Here is a 20,487-nt window from a genome sequence, read left to right as displayed (position 1 = left end):
GATATACCACATCGTGTCGATCCAATTTAGGATTTAGTAAGCAAACAGCATGGCCAGAATAAAGACCTACCTGAATGGTTAAGACTGCAAGCACATAAAGAAAGGAAAATGCATATACATCACAACTAACAAAAAGATTGAAGTAATTTCGCATACCGGGTGGGGGTACTTCCTCCCAAAAGTTGTAAGTGGATAGTATATTGCGAGATGGAAACCGCACGAAACGAATTTGCTCCACTCTCCCAGTGAATGGCAGGGCAAGGTTACGAGCTACCCTGAAAGCATTTTCAAGAAGATCTCCGGGGATAGTCTGGGCAAGTATGCAATTCGGAGTCCAAGATCCAGGGTGGTATTCCTGAGAAATTTGAAGACCTTCTGCTACAAGCTTCTCAAACAAGTTTCTATGGAATTGTATTAGTTCTGGTGACATGAGAGGAAGGAGGCAACAGTCCAATCTGGGAGACAAAACGAATTGAATGAAACTAATTGGGAAACTACCTTGAAGAGGGAGAGACTGTGGCATGAGATTATGAAGCCTGGAACCATCTCGGGTGACCAAAAGGGTGAGGTAAGGTTCATAGTCTTTATCGATAGAAAGAGGAGTGACGTCACGGTCATTGAGCATTTCCATTGAATCACGGAGTAGGTATTTAAGGGGATCATCAAAAGTAAGTTCCACAGCAAATTCCATTTTGTTGAAGTTCGATTTACACAAGTGACCTAATAAATGAAGAATCATCAAGCATATATAAGGGGAAAGAAAAGAGGAAAGAAAAAAACAATTAGATACAGCAAATTAAGTAGTAACTGATAACGGTAATGTGAGAATTAGCAGACTAATAGTATCAGAAAACAGAGCTTAAAAAATCCCATGTGTAGGATAATTTATTCTTACATTTATTTACAAGTGTTGTATGTTAAGTTTCATGCGTAGCACAAGAATCGATAGACAATAATCATGGCTGTAAATTGCAATCAAAATGCATGCTATAATAATATATCGGCATTAACGTTCCAATAGAAAGGTCTTTAACATTAAGAACTAGATAGGATTATAGCTTTTCAAGAGAACTGACACAGAGCACCACCACAACTTGAGTAATAATATAATATAATATGTAAATAATTCCAAAGAGGCACAAATGGCGCAAATCCAGAATCTCTCTCGTCTGAGACAGCAAAAAGCACTATAGATCCAAAACAAAACACAAAAAAAAAAAAAAACCTAAATCAACTGAAAAACAGAAATACAAAAAAAAAAGTAACAAATATTCTGATGTAGAGACAACTGAAAAGAACAGATTGGCCACATTTATGAATAAATTAGTTACTAGATTATCATTATCAGGTAAATGAGCACACCATTCATTAAAATGTTGAACGAGATGAGAAAGGAGGAAGCAAAGCTGCGAGAGGAGAGGAACTTACCAGCTGTGTGAGTGTGAGCGACAGTGCGATGGCCGGTGAGTTTGGTTTTCGGGTGGTTTTGGGTTTATATAATTTCCAATTTTTTCACGTGTAATTTATTTATTTTCATTCCTATTATAAAAAAAAAAAGGAGCGAGAGAGAGAGAGAGAGAGAGGGCGGGGATTTTCAAAATAGATTGGGCTTCGATTCTGTCCACCCACGTCACCCACGTAAATTCTCATTACACCGCTGTAAAATGTGATTTTTGTGTGAAGAGTGGGGCTTCTATCAAACTCTTAAGAAATCCATTTTTAATTTTTTTTAAATCTCTTTCTTTTACGAAATTACAAGAAAGGACATGAAATACAATAGAATTAAAATTAAATTTTACTAACATTTAGAATAAATTAATTAAATTATATCATGCTTTTGATAATAAATTAGTTGTTTCAAAATAATTATTTTGATTTTACGAACAAAATTAAATATATTTATATTAGGATTCAAAAATAGTTAGGTCTTCATGATTTGTAAGGACATTTTAATTAAATTAAATTCATATATATATATATTTGTATAATTTTCAATAGCAGTAGAAATATGATTACAAAAATAGGGTATTATATGGATATTAAAGGGGTGTGAAAAGCATTTCTTGTGTGAATTTGGTACAGTGGCTCTCTTTTTAATTTGCGTTCATTTCGTGGGATTAAAAAGCCTAGAGATCGCCTTGCCTGCATTATTAGTAAGTGGTGCAGCGCATGATTAGTTTTTCCAAAAGTAAATTAATTATAATGGTTTGAGACTTGAGTTGATTGCTAACAAAAAATTTTTCAAAAGACAGAAACAAATATCGTTGATTCTTGATTGCTTACAAAAATCTTCTCGTTCTATACCCGAAACATCATGAAGAACGAAGGTAGTATCACCGATCAGATAATTTCTAACTCTAGCTAGGTTCAAAGCTTACCAAAGAAATCCCCAAAATAAGCAAAAATTTAGCTATTATCATCTAGAAAAGAAGAAATGCCAAGCCAGTAAACCGAATAGCCAGCGTCCTCGTTCTCATTCAACCAATTAATTCCTTCATCCTCCTGCACATTTTTGCCAATCAAATTACACAAGTGAGAAAAAGGATGAATCTTCACAAAGCCATGAGTCATGTGATAGAATTTTGCGAAGAGGGTGGGAAAAGTAAAACTTCTGGTCCTCCCTTGGGACGATGAATGACAAATTTTATACAAAATATCATGCAAGTAATACTGCTATATATGTGTGAGTGTGTGAATTTAAAGTAGGATATAAGTGTTGTTGCCATTAATTCCAATGAGATCATTTAATAAAACACCCATATGATTACTTAAGATTTTCTCTTAAAAAACTATAGACCTATATATATTTGATGGACCCAACTTTCCAATCACAACGCAGGAATATATAAACATAACACGTACGCTCTACTAATGGATAAGTGCATGCTCAAAAATGCGTCTAGGGAAAGCAATTGCAGTACTGATGCATGCATTTGGAAAAATTGATAATTAAGTGAAATATGAGATTATTAGGTGATTGTTCAAAAACAACATATGATATGAGGCAGCAAGTAGATTGCTTTAAAATTATTGAATAGTTATTTGGTGCGGAAAAATATTAATTAATTGTCCACATTGTTTAGTAGTACGGATTTACAAAATCATGAGACAGCAGAAAGGCATATATACTTCAATAGTACTTGTATGTCACAAGTCCCAACACCAAATAAACATCATGCAAAACAAAGAAATTAGAAATTGCATCTGAATCAAAATTTCTTGACGAGAGCAGCCTATGCACGCGTCCAATTCCAAACACAGAAACACATCATATATAGTTAGACTCAGAACCTTGACGATACATAACACCAAACATCATCCAACCAGAAATTAATCTCGATCGTGTTAGCCGAAAAAAATCAAATTCATTTTGATCAATCCGATATGGTAAAAGGCAAACCAAAATAAAGAAAAGGGCGGTGACAGGGAAGCCGTTTCGACCCAATCCATTCTTGGGTTTATCTTAAGAGAAAACCTTAATAAAATGAACCCGCAATAGACAAAAAGTCTATGACCCAAATTAGTAACACATAAACCAAATAATTAAAAAGCCGCGAGACGAGAACTAGTAAGGTTGGAAAGTGAAAAATTAACTTACCCTGTAGCGGTGGCGGTCGCAATGCCACGGATAGCAACTTGTCTCGCTTCAAAGTAATCGCCGGGCAAAAGATTCCCAGCTCCTCATCCACTGCAACTCTCCCAGCGTCATAAAAGGTATACTTGACGACTGCCAGCTCCGCGGCGTATCCTCTCAGTGGCAAGGAGGTCAGAGCTGAGGTGGCAGCCCAGTATGCGGGGACCAACAGCGGATTCTCCAAATGGCAGGCGATTTGGCATTGTGGGGTTGTCGCTTTGATCTCGGAGCCGGCCTGAGCAACAAGCTGACACACATCTCTCTGCAGATCACATAGAGCGGTGTTTGGAATTGGATGTAATGACAGGATATTCGCGCTGAAATCCAGATCTTCCATGCCAACAAAACTGAGATTTATCGGCACATGCGATGGCCGCTTGAACCCAAAACGAATCAACTCGCTTCTGATTTTATTCACATCAATAAAGTTGCTATTTAACAATGGTATATTAGGCCTTTCTTTGATCAGTTTTGTAAAGAAGAAACTCGAGATTCCTGATTCTCTTAGTTTGACCCATGAATTATAGATTGCACGGCTTAGATTAGCATCAAACTCAATCTGTATTTGATACATCTCGACACTACCAGCCATATCAACAAGAATATCAAAGAAACATGCAGAATTGACTTAACTTCGCTAAGATAAACCCTATAATAACAGAAAGAGACTGAGAGATGACGACCAAATTAACAAGAAACCCCGGAAACTGATCATAATCAAGAATCAAGAAGGTCGAGTTGATGATGAAGGTAGCTGGTCTAACAGAAATTCAAGAAAATTCCAATAAATTGATTATCTCTTAAACAAGAAACCTACAACGACCAGAAATAGAGATTAGAGAGATTCGTCATCAAGATTCCACACGGTGGAGAGAATCATGATGAAGAAGAAGAAACAGCGGGTGTTTTTGAAATGAGAGGGAACAGAAGGATTGGCAATAACATAATACGATGCCGTTTGCCGTGGTGAAGCGCTGCGAATTAGTTACAGAAAACCGCTACGGGACAAAAAAAAAGGGGGGGAAATGGGCGGGCTAATCTTAATTAGTGAATTATATTATTTCACACAACAAAAGCCAGCTTTCTAGTTTCTAGTATTATTACTCAAAACCACGGCGCATGTCTACTTTAATCTAATATCTCCTCTATTTTATCTAATTCTATTAGATTGTCCTAATTAATTCATCGATATTTGAATAATATATTTTTTTCTTAATTAAAACATATTTATTAAGTAACTACTTAAATTTTCAATTCGATAATAAATTAACGAGGAAAATTATTTGAACTGAACGAAAGTACTATTAAATACTGCACAACTTCCATACAATAAATGTTTAAAAGTATTTATTATACAATCAACATAAAGTCTATACAAAATTAGTTAATTGAATTAAAATACAGTAAATTTACTAAGGATTTTAGTTCTGATGAGAATCCCATGACTAATGATCATCTATTGTCTGAGCTTAGGGGTACTGTAGGGCTTTATCTTAATCTACTTTAGTGTTGTTAACACATAAACCTCTGGTTTTAAAAAAGATTTCACTTTAATCACTGATCGCAAGTATCTTAAGAGACTCTCTTATTATGGAATTTAGCTCAGCTTCTCTTCGTCTTCTTTTGATAGGATTTGGCCTTAGTTTATTTTATTTTATTTGACTTGTTTTGTTCTTTTATTACTTGTGCCCGATCTCTTTATTTCTTAATTTGGAGGTTTTAGTTCATGTCACATTTTAAATGTATTTTTATTTATTTTTATTAATTTACATATAAAAGAATCCCGCCTAACCCTCTCGTCTTATGGTGGCTTTGAATTAAAAGAAAAAAAAAATGAATCATTCAAAGGCGAATCCGAGACAACTAAAAGCACTTACGAGAATCCACCTCAGTGTTAGAGGAATTCTATTTTAAGGGTATTTTTATAATAACTTTTATGTTAATTGATTATTGTTCATGATGGATGTATGCGCCCGATATGCCTCTTCCTCCCTGTTAAAGGCAAAGACAGCACCACGCTCATTGGCACGTGAAACATCATCATTGGGCAATCTCGCAACAAGAGGACATTCAAGAATCCACTTGTAGTCGTCGCCATGGCAGCAATCCTCATTGACCTGGAAACCCTCAGCTTGAAGTAATTGAACCACTGCCTTTTGTAAACCCAAAAAACCACTATGAGAAAGGGGATTCAGATACATGATTGTCAGTGGATTTACGATGAAGCCACCCCAACACCAGTGAAAGATGGCGGGATATGAGCTGTCACCCCAGAAGCAAATCTCATTAAGGCCTTTCTCATTTTCATCTCGTCGAGGTAGCTGCTCTGAACAAGAGTTACTTATGGCCTTTCACGAATATCAATCAGAAAGCTCGATATTCCTTCGTTTCTTAGAATGGCTGAATGCATCAAATCTATGAGAAAGGCCTTATACAGGGTCTTGTACGCTGTGTTTTGATTCAGGGTATTCCTTGTAACATTCTCTTAAAAAACTTGTATCTTGATTTGTATTAATGGGAGTCGTAGCTGTGGTTCTCAAAAAGGATGGAAGCCACCATGGCTGAACCGTTATAACTTTGTTGTCCTGTTTTTTCATCATTTTTAGTTGTTTTTTCAAGTTCGTTTGTCTTTGATTATCTGTGAATAGGTTCTTGATTCATTAATCAGTGTGTAACAACTGTTCTTGGGGTATTAGATCAGGCAAACACTAATCAAATTCCAACAAAACCCAGCAGCACTTGTTGTCATCGATCTCGGAAACTCGTCGCCGGTCTTGCAATCGCTATCGAATTGGCAGCCATCAATCTTGCAGTGAAGTTGTTCTTCACCAGCTGGATTTTCTATTGTATACACTAAATAATAATTAATACTCATGCTCAGGCATTAACGATCACTTGCATTTCGTTTAAGAGAAAATCATTTGATATTACAAGAAAGAAAAGAATCCCACCACGTGCTAATTTCGTTATATAATTATTGTTGTTGTTGTTAATAGATTTATTATCATTATTATTGTTGTTGTTAAAAATTATTATTATTATTACTTATGTTATTATTAACAATAATTTTTTAAATAATAATAATACAAATAAAACTAAAGATTTTGAACAACTTGAAACCATTCATTTTGATTTTATAACAAAATAATCACATAAATGGAATACAATTTATTTTTATTCCAATTCATATAGTTTAAGTAAACAACTTGTTCTTATTACTATTCTTTATTCTCTTTCCAATTCATTTTGATTCTAGTTCATTCTGATTTTAATTCATTCCTATCACCAATTGGTAAATGCACTATGAGAGTAATAAAAAGGTTTGTAGTTATAGGTGCCATATTCCAAAGGCACCAAACCACACCACGTGTCCATTCTCTCTGATAAAAGAAATTATTATGGGGAAATGACACCCAAACTATTGCGAGTGAATAATACCCAAGGAAAAATATGCACGTGCGAAATAATTTTCTATGTTCAAATTTACCTCCACATGTGCAAAAATGATGGATGACACATGTCATAAGGCTAAGATTCAAAGCAAAACCTTAAATTCACATCACTCATCATCTCTAAATAGAGACTTATTTATAACAGAAGGAGGTCTCTTGGCCAAACAAAAATACTGTTCATTCTAGAGAGAGAGATCATCTTTTTTTTTTTTTCTTTCTTTATCCTTAATCAAACTCTGACTTGAGCATTAGAGTACCTTTTTTAGGTATCCATCTCGTTGAATTTAAGGCCAACATATCATTACAAGTTTCTCCACAAGTTATAAATACATGTAAAGATAAAAATCCAATCCCTTCAGTAGTGTTGATCTATATTCTCATGAATATGTGTTGCTCATGAAACAGTTTAACATCGATTTCCACCTTCGATATTGGAATAAGATCAAAAAAACCCCCACTGCATAGATTTGATGCATTCAACCACAAAAAGTAATTGTAGTTATTCGTACACAAAAAAATACTTTGAACGTGCATTTATTCTAAACACATATTAAATTTTGTTAAATAAAGCTTTGATTGACACGTAAGAATATAGATTTCCTATGAAGGAAATGATGTTGATTAACTTAGTTTCGTGTGATTTATTAATTGGATAATGAAATTGCAGAATTCATGAAATTATTTATTTATTAGTTTTATCATCAATTAGAAGAACGTCAACGTGAGTCGAGAGTGAGATGAAAGTGTAATACTTCAAAGTTCAAAACAAAACGGGAGACGAGTGGTGTATTTTTGGATGAGTTTAGTTTTCTAGTATTTTATTTTCAGCTTTTGCACAAACAAAACGCAGTCGTTTGTTTTTGGCGCATACAAGCGACGTCGTTATTGTACAAGCAAAATGCAAAATGCAAAATGCAAAAGGCAAAGGCGCAAAGCGCCGTGTAAAAGGAACGTTGTTTGGAGTTGAGACTGTTATTTTATTTTATTTATGTTATTAAAAATTATAATATCAACTCAACAAAAAAGCCAAACCAAATCCGGTTTAGCTTGTACTTGCGGCGATGGCTGCTGCAACACTCTCATTCTCGCTCTCCTTGGATCCCCAACAATACCACAACAAGACAGGAACAGCACCCGCTTCTCCGATAATCTCCACGAAACACTCTCACTTTCCTCTTCACAAATCTAACCATTGTCAATTCAGTAACTTTCTCTCATTCTCCCACTCTTCCTCTTCTCCAGCCGCCACCACAGCCTCTTCTTTTCTTGAGGATTCATTTAGCACAGGCAGGTTTTTAACCAATGAAGAGCTTGAAAAGCTCAAAACCCTTGAACATTTTGTTCATTTTCAAGAATTACAATCTGGGTTTTTGTGGGTTCGTGTCATGAGGCCAGAAGAGATGGATAGAACCGTGAGTTTATTGGCCGAGTCTTTTTCTGAGTCAATGTTGCTGCCTGTGGGATATAACAAGTTGCTGAGGTTCTTCGTGAAGCAGTATTTGATTGAGAGAAGAGCTGTGATGCCGCATGCTGCTACTCTTATTGGATTCTATCGAGGGAAAGGAGAGAGTGAGAGCGGGGAAGATGTTGACTTCGCTGGCACTGTGGAGGTTTGTTTTGATAAAAGGGGTGCTAATGCTTCGCCTGCTACGCCCACACCGCCCAAGAATTCACCTTATATTTGTAACATGACTGTTAGAAAGGAGCGCAGAAGGTACTTATGGTTTTGCTTTCATCAATTTTTCTTTTTTAATTTTTGCGCTATCTTTTTTGTGAAAAATAAAAAATAAAAATTTATTGAAGAAATCTTGTGCCCAAGATTATCTGATTATATGTCAACAATGCAATGAATTTATAATGCGAACGCAATCTTAATTAAAGTTGTGTCTGAGAACAAGTAGAAATTTATGCATTGGTTTTGTGGTCGAATATGAAACTATAATTAATTTATGCATTACTTTAGGGGTTATAGCAATCGTGTGGTTACTAAACACTTGATTTTCATCATTTTCTAATCTTATTGCAAATATTACATCTGATGGCCACAGAATTGTTTTTACAATATTGAATGGTTGGTAATAGTTGTCATGGTTTCCTCTTTCTTATTCCATATCACTCTGGCAGTCTTGTCATTTCTACATTACGCGGTTATTTTCTGGCAGCTACCACTAGTCAATTCATTAGTATTACAGTACAATTTATTGAGCAGACTGGATTAATTAATAAGTGTGTTAGTTTTCAACTTCCAGAAGGGGTATTGGTTGGCATCTTCTGAAGGCAAGTGAGGAGCTAATATCTCAGATGAGTTCCTCAAAAGAGGTGTACTTGCACTGCAGAATGATTGATGAAGCTCCATTTAACATGTACACAAAAGCAGGATACAGTGTTGTTAAGACAGATAATATCATCGTCCTGTTGACGCTGCAGAGACGCAAGCACTTGATGTGCAAGAAACTTCCAGTTGTTGACCATCCCTCAGAATCTGATGTCTCTGGGTCTGTTGAGGAACTTCCCTCATAATGGATATGTGGGAATTGCAGCATAATTTTTCCAAGGTATATGCACTTCCTGTCGCATGTTTTTACTGTCATTAATAGTACTCGGCTACTCGTGCTCTGCTGCAACAGTCAGTCTCCGTTTCTCTGGTTCACTGTTTTCAATGTACAAATTGTAGACTACATTTTTCTCTTTTCAGTTTATGGTCCTTTTTGTTCTTCCTAATTTCCTTTCCATTGTATTTTTACCAATTTCAGATTTGGATTCTCCACGTCCAGGATGTAGTCCAACCAGGCTGTGATGATCTTCCAATTGATTGATTTCTGACTAGGAGGAGGTCAATCAGATGGTTTGGTGTCTTTTTGTTAATACCTGTCATGTTTTTGGAAGATATCTCTTTGTTGCAGGTAATTGCATTGACTGAGAGATTATTGTTCCTTGTTATTCTTTCAATCTTAAATACACAGGTTACATACTGTATATCTTGAGTCTCAACTTGAAAATAGGAAATCATCTTTTTCTCTAGTCACTAAACTTGATCAAAAAATACAAATACATTTAAGATTTATTCAAGTACAGAATACATATTTCCTGTTATTGTAGTTAGAACAGTATTTAACTCGTAGAAACAGCTGTAACTAATATTGGTAATTCACTTTACTAATTTCTCTGTTTTCCGTTATACCACAAAATTACGCTCATAAGTTTCTTCGATTATAAATAATGAAAGCTCATCCACAATTTTTTTTCTGGTTGCTCATCAAATAATTTCATTTTGATACTATGCACCTCAGATTCCATGTTTCAAGAATCCCATAAAAAACAAAGAATATTTATTATATATAACAGTTGCGTTCTGATATAACATTTTGGTTTATCAGACCATTCTGAGTGCATGCAAGGGCATATTCAATCCTTTTGAATTTGTATAGATAATCAACTGGAGTTCCTTTACACATTCTGCCATTGAGGGCCTCTCGCTGCTCTCAGTACGGACACAGCGTGATGCGAGATTGGCAAACATGGCTATAGATTCCATGGTGTATGAACTTCGGCTAAGCTCCGGATCTATCACCTTTCGCAACTTCTTTCGATCATTTAATATGTGTCTCACCTGAAAAAGAACCACTATTTTGTTATTTGACAGACTTGACATCTAATATCCTGTGTCCATGAAATTTGAAATCCAGAATCATTGGGATTACAGTTTTATCCTACCTGTAGTACAAGGTTTTGATCATTTACCCCTTGATTTAAGTCAACTGCTCTCCGTCCTGTCAAAAGCTCTAGAAGAACCACACCAAATGCATAAACATCACTTTGTAAGGTGAGTTTCCCTGTCTGTCACCATGAGAAACGTGTCAAAAATTCAGAATTGCTGTGCTGATAAAACTTAGTAGCTGAAAAATTAACATCTAAGTCCAGAGTCTTCTATGGATAATTTTATGTCGGTTGCTCTGTTGCATGCTAATTGAAAATTATATGATGTAAATTATTTAAAGGTCATGCTTGAAACGTATTGGATAATAGCATGTGTAAGTGGTTCAAATTCAAGACTATATTTTCTGAATATATTAAACTATTACTTTATTTTCAGTTTGAAATACAAGAATCAAGGCAATTTCAGATAATAGCATGTCATTCTTTAACTAACTTCTTTAGGAAAACAATGTAACTGTAGTTGTTCTAGGTGGTAACAGAATAATACTTTTAGTTCACTTTAGTTATCTAGCATCTGGTAGCTGACTAGCCGTCAGTTGATTCCATCCTATCCAGGCATAGCAATGTTTGAATATCCATCTACTTTTTTCTAAATATGCAAGACCAGCTGGAAGTCAGAGCAGCTAACTAGCAAGTCTTCTATATTGTTTGGTAAAGAAGAGTATGAGATGCTTATGCATATTTATTTACTGTTCTTGTTAGGAGTTGAAATATGTTCATTTCAAAATGCTAAAGAGCATTGACAAATATAGTACTGAGAACACTGAACTTGGGAGTTAGTTTGTTTCATATTTTCGTCGACTACGTATTTTTGTTCATACCAAGCAACTTATCTTCATATGTCTCACCTGCCTAATTACCATCAAATATATTTTTATGTCTGTATGTAGGTAACTTCATGCACTGTGTAACGATAAAATTGACCCTCATGATGATAGTTGTGGATAATGCATGTGTAGTTTATACGGCATGGACAGGAATTACCAATAAGATTATATTGAACACCTTTGAACATGTTTTGGAGCCAGAAAATAATCTTTGTAACACGGAGACTTACCGATGTGTACTCAGGATCGAAGTAGCCAAACGTGCCCAGAACTCTAGCAGTCACATAGGTCTCCTGACCTTCTGGCATCAACTTTGCCAGGCCAAAATCAGATATCTAAGAATAATAGAATATGCAGTTTAGTTTTGTAATTTACAATGTAAACAGTACCTACAACTTACATCTAATCATGATAAAATCGTCCAACGTTTTTACCTTTGCTTCAAAATTGGCACTTAGCAGAACATTGGTGGATTTGAAATCTCTGTGGACAATTGGAATCCCAACAGCAGAACTTGAATGAAGATAAGCAAGTCCCTTTGCTGCTCCAAGTGCCACTTTGAGCCTTAAAGGCCAATCCATCTTTGGTTCCCCAATTCCTAGCATCGAATAGCAGATTGTTAAATGTTCAGAGGAAGATGTAAGGCAAATCTGATTTTGTCTGTAAAACCAACCGTTTAAGTGATCTTGTAGGTTCCCTTTCTGCATGTATTCATATACTAAAAACCGGTGCTTCCCATCTGCACAATAGCCTATCAAAGAGACCAGATTTGGATGGTCAAGTCTGCTCAAGATATCAACTTCTACGCGGAACTCGTGTTCCCCGTCAGCTTCTTTAAATCGTGGCAGCTCCATTTTCTTGATTGCAACCACCTTAGGAAACCAAATGGGTAAAAAATTGTGTCGACTATTCTTACTCTTATATATCTATGGTTTAAGCAGTGTTATTGAATTGTAGTATTTTTTATATCAGAAGTCCCTTTTAAGAATTTGCAAGTGGACTTATGGTGTCTTCATTGAAGGGAATATGATTAGATAATGTGCTGCAATACCTCTCCTGACCGCAGAGTGCCCTTGTAAACTCGGCCAAACCCCCCTTTCCCAAGAAAATTGTCATCGCTAAAGGAGCATGTTGCCTCCTCCATCTCCTTGAGTGTGAATACCGATGATCCACGATGCCTTTTCTGGGGTTGGATTGGTTGATCTTCGAGTTTCCAGTGCTCCACCGGTTTGTAAACCCCTGAGAAGCAGGGGAAGTAGATGTTCAAACAGAGAAAAACAATATTTGATGGCTACCATTAGAAAAAAAAGAAGAAGAAGAAGAAACAACGAGAGAAAAACCTACAAGGGTCTGTCTGATCCTGGGACTTGCTTCGTCTGCGCTTGTTCCATGCGGAAACCAACCCGAAAGGCATAATCACAGCTCGTACTCCTCCTTTGAATCGAAAAACTTCTCTCTGTTCAACAAAAAAATTGCAGCGACAGATTGTATCATTACATGAAACTGACGATTGGATAGAGAAGCTGCATAAACATCCTGGAAATAGGAGAAAAAATAATATCACAGCCTCCTTAACTAGTTGTGAATTTGGAACTCATGCATGCAAATTGCAAAAGCAAAATTTGAAGAGAAATGGAAAGGATTATTAATAATATATGAAAAAACAGTGAATTGGTAATAGTATGAGGAGAATCATCTGTATAGAGAGCTAGTGAGATTAGAGAATACTCAACTAGACTTTCCAACAACCATATTTTACAAAGAGAGACGTACTTGAAGAAACAGAAAAATGCCAAATAAAGGTAAAGTTGGTAATTGTGTTGCATTGCTTACTCGCTTACCTTTCGAATGAGCAAGCTTTGTGGGGTTTGCTTCATTTGATAGTGAAATGGTAGCTACAATCTCTCCCTCCATTTTTTAATTTTCGTGCTCAAGCTTTGTCAGGAAAGAATTGTAAGGTAGCCGTTGAGAGGGTGCTTTCATTTGATTTCTCTTTTCTTTTTCCTTTTTTTTTTTTAATTATTTGAAATTTTATTATAATTTTGTATGGTGAAATTTATCATTCTACAACCATGATGTTATCACCATTGGCATTGATGATGACAAAGCAAGGAAAAAATAAATAAATAAATTAAATAAAAATCAAATTTCATTGCTGTTGACGTGGGACCTGATGTAACAATATTTTGTTTTCAAGCTATTCCTTCACCTAACTTGAATTTGACGGATAGCTTCGGGGTCGGAGACGGAGAGCTCTTGAAATTCAAATTTAAGTTCTTGCTCGCAAACGATCAGCCCGTCCTTTTTAATTTGTATGGCTTCTTGATGGAAGCTCGCTCATGAATTCAATTTAAAAAAATGGGTGTTCCTTTTTGTTTGCCCTAAAGCATTAGATTGGGCAACTCTGATATCCGTGGTTAAAATTAAATGAAAGATAGCGACTAACAAATTTTAACAACCTGTTTTGTTTATGATAACATGACTCCCTATTTCTTAAGATACATTCTTCCAAATAATTGAAAGCAAATCACATGATGATAATTGGTGCGGGCTCAGATACATTTAAACTACCGATGATGCTTCTTAGTGGTAAAAGCCGAATCCTTGTTTGATTCAATAAATAGTGGAATTATTATTAAACTAGAAATGCTATATTTCAAAGTATCAGGACAGTCAGTTGCATGCAGCCGGATTTATTGTCTTTTGCCAATTACCGTAAACCCAAGTTCTCGTCACACTTTCTTAGAAGTTCAGTATCGCAAAATATTTTATTTTATTTTTAAAAAAATTAAACTACAATCTCTCCCTCCGTTAAGACAGAAGTCATAAGTAAATTAAATATGAGTGATAATATAATCACAAATTTTTTTATAAATTTATTTTATATAAATTGATGTGGTATCAATTTATTGGTTGAATAAAAATATAAAATAATAAAAATAAATAATGTGGGTCAAGAGATATTTAATTTAATTAATTTTATCATGCTACATCAATTTATATAAAATAAATTTATATAAGAATTTATGACTATATTATTATTCATTAAATATACTCTGAAGTTTAATTTTGAAAACACAGAGTTATAGTGCCGTGATGAAGTGAAATTGACCACACATTTGACACGTCAATTCTTTCTTTAACTCGTTGTGCGTACACCATGGACTGAAAGTCATAGCATCTCTACATTCAATTGCAACACTCTTGTCTATTTATTGCCTACTAAAAATACCGAAGTTATTTGCTTATACTATCTTTTTTTTTTTTTGCAATTGAGGAGTTGTCAACTTTTCACACCTAAAAAAAAAATTAAGAAAATATAGCTTGAGTCATCCATTATATATATGGCCTTGGGGCTTTAAATCTCAACCAAAGTTATTATTTTCGCTGCCTACTTCCTTGGACATCACATTAAATTGAAAGAAATGTAGATGGCCGCATTATTCATTAGTACGTGCCAGACTGCAACAACTTAATTGAGCGTGTCATCGTGATGAAATTAATGAATTTCACATAAGATTTCAACAAGGCCGATAAGGCAGTTGAGATTGTCATAGCTTATTTAGCTAGCAAACTTAATATAATGCACTCAGCCAACAACAACAACAATTATTATATATATACTAGCACTAGTACCATATAATATAAAACACATACGTGTATGCAATTGCTAGCAAGCTAATAACATCAGTCTGATCATCCATCTCAACACAACAAATCGAGAATGGCTTCTGCAGGTGGGAAGCTTGAAGTCGAGCTTGAGGTGAAGTCATCAGCTGACAAATTCTGGGGAAGCATTAGGGACTCCACCACTCTGTTTCCCAAGGCATTCTCTCACGATTACAAGAGCATCCAAGTGCTGGAGGGCGACGGCAAGGCCCCTGGCTCTGTGCGTCTCATCACTTATGCTGACGGTAAAACTTAAAACCCTCGTATCTTGCCTAATTAAGTCACATCGATCCATAATTAATTAATATCTTCCTCTTTAATTAATTTGAGTACCTCTTAATAAGTGTTATACTTATTATATATATTATACTCTTGCTGCTCTAATGTAATATTCTGTTGTCGTACGTGGTGCATATGTAGGTTCTCCAATTGTGAAGGTATCGACAGAGAAGATCGAGAATGTAGATGAAGCAAACAAGGTGGTTACTTACAAGGTAATTGATGGGGACCTGTTGAAGTACTACAAGGCTTTCAAAGGCATCGTGAGTGTTAATCCGAAGGGGGAAGGGAGCTTGGTGAAGTGGGCTTGTGAGTTTGAAAAGGCAAGCGATGATGTTCCCGATCCAAGCGTCATCAAGGACTTTGCACTCAAGAACTTTCAGGAAGTGGATGACTATATTCTCAAGGCCAATTAATTAGGAGCAAAAGCTGCCTAAGCACGCACTTACGTTGCATATATATCATGTATTAATCTTGTGCTTGTGTTGTTGGACTTTTAAAATAACAATATTATTAAGAATGTGGAGTCATTACCTTCCGCTATGTATTCTATACATTGTTTATTCTGTTATGTCTCTGTATTGTGAGTTGGTAAGGAGTAAGAGCTTCTCCGCCAGCTACTATTTAATTACCTCCATTAGTATTTATATATTGCTTCATTAAATAAAAGCTGAGCTTCAGATAATTATTATTAGCGTCAAAGTTTCTACTCTCTAATTCCTATTACTAAAACCAATAACTATGTCCACTCAGAACCTTAGCATCACCATCAATTATATATATATATTCAACTCATGATTTCAATATCAATAGGTGGCATACTGGCATTTCTCTGTTGTTATATTTATTTATTTACTTCTTCTTCTATGATCAGATTGAATAACGCGGCAACATATACAAGGATGCCTTGTTGGGATAAGTTTTTATAATTTTATCTATCATCAGAGAAGTAGTTATTTAAAATTTCTTTTATGTACAAGTGTGTAATAGAGTTACATTTCAATTTGAAAATTTTGAATTTTATTAAATAAATGTTAGGACGAGTTTAAAATATGTAGATTATCCTTTTTATCGTTTTACAATTGATTTAAACTCGTCCGAATTGAAAAATTTTCCGTGTGTAATAACATTGTTCCTTTGCTATTTACATGATTTCTCTTTATAGAATTATTATGGTATCCGAGGTAGGGATGGCAAAAATCTCCACGGAGACGGGTACTCTCGGGGATTTTCCCCATTCGGAGAGGTTATGGGGATAATTTCATACCCAATTTCTTATTCGGGGAGGGGACGGGGATGAGGTGGAATCCCCATCCCCTACCCATTTCCCCCATTTTAATTTTTAATTTTTAATTTTTAATTTTATTTTAATTTTTTAAAATTACTAGTAAATAAATAATAAAATTTAAATTATAAAATTATAAATATTGGTAAAAATAAAAAATATCAAAATATTTATATTATTAAACTTTTAGGCCTAATTAACTAATTAAAGTCTTAAATTTTTATTTAGGACATTAAAAAGACCGAGTAGATTAGCCAAATATTTTTTTTTTATTTTAATATTATTTAAATATTTTAAACTTAAAGCTATTTTATTTATTTATTTTTAGATGTTATAATTGCCCACAGCGAATCACAATTTTAATATCTAATCTAATATAATCTAATCTAATATTTACTTTTGATTTGCTCCAATTTAACTATTGTGTTGTAAATGGAATAATCCACATTTATAAAGTGCCCACGCCACCATTGAAAAAGTTAATTTTGAATCTAAATTCGATTTTATTTGTAACAATTTTGTATTAAACTATTAATTTTTTCATGATAGTTTGTAAAAAAAATTTGTATTCCTTGCATGTTGCGTTACTTACTAATTTAATGTATGTGACTTTTGTAATAGATATTAATCTAAGATATATTTCGAACTTTACTTTTATTTGAATTTTTTATTTTAATATGATTAACTCAAAATTGAAAATAAATGTATTAGTTATTCGGGGATCGGGGACCCTCGGGGATCCCCTGTTATTATTCGGGGAGGGGATGAAGATTCTCTCAAGTAATTCTGATGGGAACGGGGACATACGCAAAATATCGGGGATGGGTACGGGGAGATCGGTCCCCTCCTCTCCCCTCCCCATTGCCATCCCTAATCCGAGGAATTGCCTCTGGAAGTGGGAAATTAACATAATATTTTTTTTCTTTTGTTTTTTTTTTTCCAATACATATCACTTCAATTACCAAGCTTTTCTATTTCCCCAAAAGACAGTGTGGTGAGATGCGAAAATTCGTCAAAAAGGCATAGAAATTATGGAACCAGCACTTTAATTTGACACATAATCATTTTATTATAGACATCGTGCAGTAATTTAATTTTACACAGAATCATTTACAACATTAGACATCGCATTAAATCCTTGGCCTACCTTCTGCACTTGTGCTGGCTATAAATTTAACCCACCGGCTTGTGGCAAAGGCAAACCGTTGACTCCTTCTAACCTAACTTTCTTAGATCTTTTTTTTTAATAAATAAATGATAAATTGTGATGAGGGGTCTTATGCGACTTCATATTGACTCATCTAAATAATAAAGAAATTATTAAAATAAGTAAATGTGAAATTATTTTACAAATTTTGAGGGACTTAAAAATATAATATTTGACCAAAATTTTGTGAGTGTCGTGGCTTTAATGGAAGTTGAGAAAGTTTTAGATGGTAGGGACTCCACCACATCATCACCTCATCATCTAATTACATACCACCACATACTTATACGTAATGTTGGTTATTTTAAATTTTGTGATAAGTGTATATGTGTTGTCATTCAATTGGATGGTAAGGTGACGACGTGGTGGCATGATATCAGTACCACTCAAGACTTTCACATTTTATAAATTTATATGAAAACTTTCAACCATGAAAGAAACAACCAAATATATATATACACATAACATGGTTGTTGGAGACTTAGAGTGGAGGAGGTTTTTATAGATTTGTAATATTGGTATCAATATAAATAGTTGAAAATTATAAATAAATAATATTAAATATCTTAAAACCTGCTGCAAAATCCTTCACTGTTATTCTTTCATTTCTTTTTCACACCCAAATATCTACAATTGAACACTCCAATCTTCCCAAACTCTAAATTTTTTTGTCAATACACAGGTAGCACGCATGTTTCTTCTATATCATACAACAGGGCTTGATGACTCTCCCTCAACTCAAGCCAACTAGAAAGTTAAAAAAAAAAAAGATAATTCATAATAGTTAAGGAACGTATTAGATTAGTTAATAAATTCTGGTGCATGTCAAAATTTTAATATATATATATGTGTGTGTGTGTGGCAGATCGAATTTTATACTTACTCGAAAAGGCAGCTTGAATAAAGTTTTGCTTTGAGCATGTTCAAATTGCAGAGAGCTTCTTCAGACTTGCGAATCTTCTTGCAAGAGAGGGACCTTTTGATCGTCAGCAGCATCTTTAGAATTATGGCCTTTACGCAGTAATTCATCCTCTCTGATATTTCCCCACGTTACAGTATAGTAGCCCATTCCGGTTATAACTGCTCCTATCACACTGTACATGCATGCATTTCACTTCATCTGTTAATTGGAGGGATTAATTTGTTTGACACCCAACAAGATTAAGAATAACCATCATGTGCCAAATGATTGTGGCTCAGTTGACAGCGCAGGCTGAGTTTGTGGGAAGAACTCTCGGGTTTGATCCCCACTAAACACACCATTTGGAAGGAGTAAAGAGTCTTAACTGTGACTACACCTCGAATCCGGATTAGTTGAGGCCCAATGCGGTCGCAGGACACCGGATGGTTTACAAAAAAAAAAAAAGAATAACCATTATGTATATGGCTATCTTTAGTAATTTTTTTAAATTATGAAAGAATTAAACTTAATTTTATTTTATTTAAATAATTCATTCAGTAAATAATACAACATGTTATATATGTGCTGAAAATATATGTATACTCGTGTTCCATATATAACATTTTCTGACATGTCATCTGCTTGATAAATTATAAACGATATGCTATATTAAGTATTACCTTCCATAATGGAGAGAATTTGTAAAGAAGGTTAAACCGAAAGCTGTGGCAAAAACAATTCCAAATGGTTTGAACATGGGCACGTAAAGATGGCCTTTCATTTCGGCACACGAGACATGGACGGTGCAACGAATGACACTCCCAAAAATTGCCTGTAACGATTAAAAACAAGGGAATTAATTAGGTTTATATATATGTAGTCATTTTTTAATACAGGCATCCTCATATTTTTTTATTCGGACACATTTTAAACTGTGTAGTTTAACAAATTTAGATTTTAATATTATTAGACCACATGACTTTATAGTGTATCCAAAATAACTTTATTAAGTTGTACGGTTTAATGACGTGTTCATATTTAAAAAAAAAAATAAGGGCTTGATCTGAGAGGTTAATTAAGAGTGAATTGATCATAAAATCAATGAAATATAATATTAATTAATTATTTTACCTGAATAATGTTCCATACGCAGACAGATAAAGAAGAAGGGGCAAGCAAAGTGCAACCAAGGACCCAACGGTCTGGTGTTGAGTAGAAAATGAAGAGTGGTGGATTAATTTTCGCTTCAAGTTTATCATCAGAAGCAGCTTTTCTTATGAATGGGCCTCTGTAGACCTGCACAAATATTGCCCCCATGATCGATATTAAGGTGCCAATTACTTTGACTAGGATGCGTGAGCTTCTACAATCTAGTTTTGTTGTCCTGGGATTTACGTTATTATTATCATTATTGGGAGTTTGCAACCATACTTCTACATGTTCCAAATATCATATGGGTACTCCAAATATATTTTATTGATGGGTCGCTTCGGAACTCATACTGGGGACATTTAAC

The 20,487-nt window shown here is 34.6% G+C and overlaps 4 protein-coding genes across 9 annotated transcripts in view; 2 read left to right on the top strand and 2 right to left on the bottom strand.

The window, feature by feature from the left end:
- LOC112099284 overlaps positions 1–1,499 on the bottom strand; it is a 2,003-nt gene extending 504 nt beyond the window's left edge. Inside the window, exons 1-3 of one of the 3 annotated variants that reach the window (XM_024186590.1) lie at positions 1,429–1,499; positions 499–720; positions 157–378 (exon numbers count right to left, since the gene is read on the bottom strand). In XM_024186590.1, coding sequence (XP_024042358.1) covers positions 157–378; positions 499–691 — 415 coding nt within the window. In that variant the 5' untranslated portion in view covers positions 692–720; positions 1,429–1,499. Of the gene's footprint in view, positions 1–156; positions 721–1,428 lie in introns of those variants that run through there. The other 2 variants (XR_002906077.1, XM_024186589.1) reach the window with 2 other exon arrangements.
- A 6,586-nt stretch (positions 1,500–8,085) lies between these two features.
- Positions 8,086–11,894, top strand: LOC18045699. Of its 3 annotated transcripts, none has more exons than XM_006438393.2 (4): positions 8,086–8,800; positions 9,339–9,641; positions 9,840–9,989; positions 11,875–11,894. In XM_006438393.2, the coding sequence occupies exons 1-2, from the start codon at positions 8,148–8,150 to the stop codon at positions 9,604–9,606; spliced, it is 921 nt and encodes a 306-aa protein (XP_006438456.1). In that variant the 5' UTR covers positions 8,086–8,147; the 3' UTR covers positions 9,607–9,641; positions 9,840–9,989; positions 11,875–11,894. The 3 variants fall into 3 exon arrangements, with proteins under 3 accessions (XP_006438456.1, XP_006438457.1, XP_024042579.1); XM_006438394.2 differs by having other exon boundaries at positions 9,336–9,641; XM_024186811.1 differs by lacking the exon at positions 11,875–11,894 and adding an exon at positions 10,464–10,487 and having other exon boundaries at positions 9,336–9,641.
- LOC18043538 (probable serine/threonine-protein kinase PBL28) lies at positions 10,406–13,539 on the bottom strand. 2 transcript variants are annotated; one of them, XM_024186810.1, is made up of 8 exons: positions 13,472–13,539; positions 12,975–13,086; positions 12,682–12,869; positions 12,304–12,502; positions 12,065–12,228; positions 11,861–11,965; positions 10,801–10,923; positions 10,406–10,696 (listed from the first exon to the last, which is right to left on the bottom strand). In XM_024186810.1, the coding sequence occupies exons 1-8, from the start codon at positions 13,505–13,507 to the stop codon at positions 10,460–10,462; spliced, it is 1,164 nt and encodes a 387-aa protein (XP_024042578.1). In that variant the 5' UTR covers positions 13,508–13,539; the 3' UTR covers positions 10,406–10,459. The 2 variants fall into 2 exon arrangements, with proteins under 2 accessions (XP_024042578.1, XP_006438455.1); XM_006438392.2 differs by lacking the exon at positions 13,472–13,539 and adding an exon at positions 13,364–13,367.
- Positions 13,540–15,235: 1,696 nt separating this feature from the next.
- LOC18043537 (MLP-like protein 423) lies at positions 15,236–16,272 on the top strand. Its single transcript, XM_006438391.2, has 2 exons — positions 15,236–15,544; positions 15,720–16,272. Exons 1-2 carry the CDS (start codon positions 15,355–15,357, stop codon positions 15,992–15,994), a joined length of 465 nt encoding a protein of 154 aa, XP_006438454.1. The 5' UTR covers positions 15,236–15,354; the 3' UTR covers positions 15,995–16,272.
- The last annotated feature ends 4,215 nt before the right edge of the window (positions 16,273–20,487 follow it).

This window comes from Citrus clementina, unplaced genomic scaffold (genome assembly GCF_000493195.1).
Source record: "Citrus clementina cultivar Clemenules unplaced genomic scaffold, Citrus_clementina_v1.0 scaffold_4, whole genome shotgun sequence".
NCBI lineage: Eukaryota > Viridiplantae > Streptophyta > Magnoliopsida > Sapindales > Rutaceae > Citrus > Citrus x clementina.
Note: the sequence above shows the minus strand (reverse complement) of the source record. Positions and strands in the feature narration are given on the sequence as shown.

Excerpts from the sequence above, each read along its gene's own strand:
- LOC18045699 (XM_006438394.2), top strand. The coding sequence starts at position 8,148 with ATGGCTGCTGCAACACTCTCATTCTCGCTCTCCTTGGATCCCCAACAA. Across the intron at positions 8,801-9,335 it reads GTTAGAAAGGAGCGCAGAAG|AAGGGGTATTGGTTGGCATC; the intron begins GTACTTATGGTT and ends TTCAACTTCCAG.
- LOC18043538 (XM_024186810.1), bottom strand. The coding sequence starts at position 13,507 with ATGAAGCAAACCCCACAAAGCTTGCTCATTCGAAAG. Across the intron at positions 12,229-12,303 it reads CCTACAAGATCACTTAAACG|GAATTGGGGAACCAAAGATG; the intron begins GTTGGTTTTACA and ends ATTCGATGCTAG. Across the intron at positions 11,966-12,064 it reads GTGCCAATTTTGAAGCAAAG|ATATCTGATTTTGGCCTGGC; the intron begins GTAAAAACGTTG and ends TATTATTCTTAG.
- LOC18043537 (XM_006438391.2), top strand. The coding sequence starts at position 15,355 with ATGGCTTCTGCAGGTGGGAAGCTTGAAGTCGAGCTTGAGGTGAAGTCA. Across the intron at positions 15,545-15,719 it reads TCTCATCACTTATGCTGACG|GTTCTCCAATTGTGAAGGTA; the intron begins GTAAAACTTAAA and ends GTGCATATGTAG.